At 33.7% G+C, this 5,527-nt stretch overlaps 1 protein-coding gene across 1 annotated transcript; it reads left to right on the plus strand.

The window, feature by feature from the left end:
* Positions 1-2,488: 2,488 nt before the first annotated feature.
* LOC131047095 (gibberellic acid methyltransferase 2-like) lies at positions 2,489-3,855 on the plus strand. Its single transcript, XM_057980927.2, has 3 exons — positions 2,489-3,019; positions 3,097-3,378; positions 3,484-3,855. Exons 1-3 carry the CDS (start codon positions 2,489-2,491, stop codon positions 3,853-3,855), a joined length of 1,185 nt encoding a protein of 394 aa, XP_057836910.2.
* The last annotated feature ends 1,672 nt before the right edge of the window (positions 3,856-5,527 follow it).

Below are 5,527 nucleotides of genomic sequence, written 5' to 3' on the forward strand. Positions count from 1 at the left end.
ATTTCTTATTTGAGTAGTGAGCTCTAGGTAGTGTGTCTGAATGCTTGTGCATTCCCAATTGTAATATTTCACTTGCTCCTAACAAGGTATTTTCTCATTGTGGGTAGGTTCCCATTGTGGTTTTCCCTTAACCGGTTTTCCATATCGAAAATATTGGTGTTATGTGTGTTATTGATGTGGTGTTGTTTCATGCTTTAACTATTAATTATCAAATCTGATTTGTGGTTTAATTTGCAGTAAGTTTTTGTGCAAACTGATTCATCTTCCCCCCTCTCAATTTTCTGCATTGTTGCCAACATATCACTCATTACCCCTAACACACGATGATTTCATTGACACACTTTTCATGTTGGAGGCATCACGCCTCCTTTTTTAGATACCATATTTCTATTATTGTTGATTTATATAGGGTAAATCATCTTCCCCTCTTGAACATTTTATATCTAGATGCTATCACTATTATTTAAGATCTATAATGCCTTACCATATTTTAAAAATTCTTTCGAACTAGATTCATGTTACCTCTAAGTAAATATTCACTCTCCTTTCTTATTGTGTTATCATATTTATACATGAGGAAGATAGGCTTCTTGGTGCCATTTATATTTAAACAAGTATTCTTTTCCATGGGGATATACCATCATTTTATAGTCCCCACATATTAGCTGAAAAATTCTACTTATCTAGAAATTTGTCTTAATCCAACATGTGCTTGTTATTATAGCATATCCTTTTATATGTTACACTTGCTTGTCACATGATTTATCTAAACAACTGTCCTTTTACATGATTCAAATTCTAACATGCTTATTTCTAGCATATAGTTGTATTTCATTTACATTTTTCTTCTTCCAATGCATTGCCTCCTATAGATGCAACTAATTGAAGGGTGACATTTATATTGTCACTAAAATTTTTATGTTGAAATTAAGGTAATGATAGTTACTTCATAGATATTCATCACTATGACTAGACAAATCATCTTCAATTGGCACACCAATTGTCTATGCACTTTCTAGTTCTATAGTCACCAAACCCAATAGAACATCATCAATATCTAATAAAGTCTAGAATTCTCTACCTTTACTCATTTCCTACTTTTTCTATTTTCCAGAAGCTCATGCAAGACCACATTTTACGCTATTTTTTCTCTACTTTGCAAGATCTTCAAAGAGCATGTATCAAAGGATGAAGCTAAATAAATAAATTCAATTGAAATAACATTAAACCAATGCCCTAAGTGATTATTTTTAAGAGACAGTATTATGTTTTTTATTGTAATAACTAATTATAAATTGGATATATCATAAATTTAGAGCTAAAACATATGGATCATAGCCTATAAATAGCTTATATTTTAGTTGATAAATAGAAACATGTGACTTGAAATGATTATTCACATATAATAACTAAAAGAAACATGTCAACTAAGTATATATCAAATCTATGATCAAGATTTCTTACAAGTGAAACTTGAGCTCTATAGGATGTAATTTGTGGATATAGAACATTATTTCTACAGTGCAAGAGTGCATCTATTATATTAAAAAACAAATGACTTTAGATTTTGTGTTTTTAAATTTTTTGGATGGTTGTATAATCAATCAATGAAATTTTTCTCTACAACATATTCAAATTCTTTATTGATGTTGAGATGTTAATAATCGAGTTAGGAGGGCACCAAAACCTGTTGTGTTGCTTAGTAAATTGTTTCAATTAATCCCTTGGGTAATATATTTCAACTGAATAAGGTATTTATGAAAACATTGGACATATCTAGACCTAATTATTGTGACATGATATTTATAATAATACTCACTATACAAGGAAACCTTGGAAACAAATCTGCCACAAATAATCTATGCTTTTGATAATGAGAATAAAAAAGATAAAAAAATGATCATCATAAAAAAAGATAAAATGATTTCAAATTTGAAACTAAATTATTCCATTCCCTACACTAAATTCTAACTCTTAAATCTTCGCTAATTATTAATTTAATTAGTTTATATAAATGTCTTCCATTACATTACAACACAAATATAAAAAAATACCACGATAAGTAAATATATAATATTTTTATACCTAATCCTAACCCAAAAGTCATAAATAACTATCCTCCTTTTATTGATCAAAACTTACTTCGACCATTAAACTAGTGATATTTAAGAATCCCATATTACCCGGATTTTCTATTGTAGATCTTATCTTGAAACTTGGCTCGAAACGTGAGGAGACTGGATCGAAGCTTTTTTTCCAGTTCAAAGTCCTTTAGTCGTTAGTTAATCAGGTACTACCGAAAGTCATAAAACTAACCCAAGTTAGGTCACTCAGACAACACGAAGGATTGCGTTGTAAAAACCATCTGGGATCATTATCTATGAATAGAAATCGAATCCCGTCTTTAAGCTTCACTACACCCATCCAATTTCGCATGTGGTCCTTTATAATCTCTCAGCTAGTTGCATTGACTTAACAAAGAGGCCGAATGGCAATAGGAAGCTTGCCAAGCATGTCCAAAGGGGAATTTAAATCAGCAAGTTCGAATAATGGGGTAGTTTTGAATGGCGAAAATAATCTGAGCAAAGTGCTGCACATGAGTTCGGGTAGCGGGGAGAGCAGCTATGCTCAAAACTCAAGCAGGCAGAGCTCTGTCTTCAAATCCATGCAGCCTGCCTTCTACCGCCTAATTCAATCTCTCCCCATTGAAAATCACAGCGGTGTATTGCGAATTGCAGACTTGGGCTGCGCCACCGGAATGAACACCGTTTCTGAGGTGGATTTTGTGGTGACGACTATAAAAGAGCTGTGCTCTAAGCGAGGTCTCTCGATTCCCGAGCTGCAGGTGTTTTTCAACGATCTTCCTTGTAACGATTTTAACGGGTTGTTCATGCTGTTGAACTCGTTGAAGCCCGATTACATGGCAGCTGGAGTACCCAGAAGCTTCTACCAAGTTCTTTTTCCGCAGGGCAGCATCCACATATGCTTCTCTATGATGGGATTGCATTGGCTTTCTCAGGTAATTCAAGTGGGAGCATGTCTCTGACTTGATTTTTTAGTGTTTGGATGTTCTGAATTAGTTTTTTGAAATTGCAGGTTCCGAAATGCGTAGGCAATGAGGGGTTGTGTTTTTACAATAGAGGAAAGGTTTGGATTAATGGGGGCAGAGCAGAAGTGGCTAGAGCGTACGCTGAGCAGTCGCAGAAGGATCTGCGTGAATTTTTTAGATGGAGAGGGCACGAAATGGCGAAGGGGGGTGTGATGTTCATATGCGCAATGGGGCGTCCCAATGGAGCGAATGCAGAGCACCAAGTTACGCCAGAGGGTGAGTACTGTGGACCCGACTTCGAAGCTGCTTGGGACGACCTAATTTCAGAGGTAAATGATATAAATTTCACTTTGTTAGTGATCAATATGATATTCAGAATTCAACTGTTCATGGGTTTTTATGTTTGAATTCATTGCCTTCGCTTTTTTAAAAAGGGGATTGTCAGTTCTGAGACGAGAGACGGTTTCAATCTGCCATGGTATTTTCCCAGCACGGATGAAATGAGAGAGGCCATTGAAGCGTCGGGTACGTTCGAGATTGTGAAGTTGGAAGTGTGCAGTGGAGTTTGTTGTATGGAAGAAAGAGAATATGGGGAATGGGTGAGTGATGTGGAGTCTTTTGGGAAGAAGAAGGCAAGGCTGGTGAGGAGCTTTGTGGGAAGCCTTGTAGAAAATGCAATTGGAGTGGAGAATTGCAATGCACTGTTTGAGAGAATGGGAAGGAGGTCCACTGAAATGTTGGAGAAGGGTCTATTGCGTCCTTCCAGATTTGCTCCCTGCGTTATAGCTGCTCTCGTTAGAAGATGAATCCAACGCATCACTGTTCTTATTTCCTTCCCTCTTGCTTTTCTATGGGATTACAGCTAAAACTAATGTTGCCGCCAAAAGTATTCTATTCAGAGGAATGTCGCTGCTTAGGTTTTTTTTTTTTTTTCCCCTCTGGTCCAGTTGCTGTTTAACTTGTTAAACGGTAATGTATAGACCTAGTGGTCTTGTGGATAGTCAGATTTGCTGTTTATTTTTGTAGTCCTCGTACATGGTATTTATAAACATTCTTAATAATATTATCTAAGTCAGGAATGCCCTTCTTTGAAGCTTTCCATGTGCGTAATTCATTCATAAAAGAGTCCTCTATTCGCCATGCATAAGTAATTTCATAAAAGGGCCACAAATGTCATATAGTAATAAAAGCACTGTCATCTAGTCTTAATCTAGTCTTAATTGTCATTCAATTTGACTTTTAAAATTTTTTTTTTAATATCAAAGTGTAATTTTCAAAATTGTATATCTTGTGTTTTTTATATTTATTTTAATTTGTTTGGTTTTAATACAATTATTAATTATTAGTATGTAACTATTAAATAATTTGATCATAATCTTATCTTATTATTAAATTTATAAGAGATTTTAATTACCTATTGTATATGTCGAATTTGAACCCTTATTACAAACCCTAGTTCCAACCACAAAACATTAGATTTACAATGAAATACAACAAAACATCAATAGAGAACTACCATGCATGCAAATAACCATGAAATAACAAATATTATACCACTCACACACAAACTAGACTTTACTTCATTGTTCTCCTATCCTCCACAATATTGTATTTGATAAGGTTGCTCTCAGCTTTGTGTTCCACTTGCACAAGAGCTCAACAAAGAACAAATGTGGTTGTGATAATGTATAACTATGATGCAAAGATGAAAGATGTAAGCATGCTCAAAGTATGCTATATGGAAAACAAGAGGAGGGAGACTCTTTTATAGAGAACATCCTAAAAATGGAGGGTTGAGATTAAGAGGTGAAGAATGGCCAAGATCACATAGGTGAAAGAGGCTGAATAGGATTGAAGGGTAGGTAAAGATGAAGGGAGGATATTAAAAGGTAGAAATGTAAAAGATAAGATTAAGTCAGATTAAGAGGTTTGACTAAAATGGAGAGATAAGGTTAAGGAGTAGGTATTTATGGAGATGTGCTATCATGTGGATATGAAGAAAATGGTAAATGAATTAATTAAATAAATAAAAAAAATTATTTCATTAATATAAGAAAAGGGGTACATAAATTAAATCAATAAAATGTTTATTTATGTTGGGAAAGAGGGATGGAATTAAATAAATAATAAATATTTATTTAATCATAGGACAATTTTAGGTGTATGCAACTATTTTACTTTATTTGGAATTTTTCATGTTATTTATGTGGATTCATAACAAATGAATGTTAAATATGTGAGAATTAAGATAGTCCCTAAAAGTGTAAATTTGAATCTTAAAAACATGTCCAAAATTTACCTTTTCAACCATATTTTATGTCACTTTTTTATTTATATTACTGATTATTAAAAATATTCGTCTCATATAAGTATCAATTGGACCAATACAAGTTCTTGTGAACAAAACCATGAGGTGAATACATGTTTCTTTCATACAACCTCACTAGAAATCTCTAATGGAAGACTAAAAGAAAATAA

The sequence above is a fragment of the Cryptomeria japonica genome, chromosome 11, assembly GCF_030272615.1.
Source record: "Cryptomeria japonica chromosome 11, Sugi_1.0, whole genome shotgun sequence".
Classification (NCBI taxonomy): domain Eukaryota; kingdom Viridiplantae; phylum Streptophyta; class Pinopsida; order Cupressales; family Cupressaceae; genus Cryptomeria; species Cryptomeria japonica.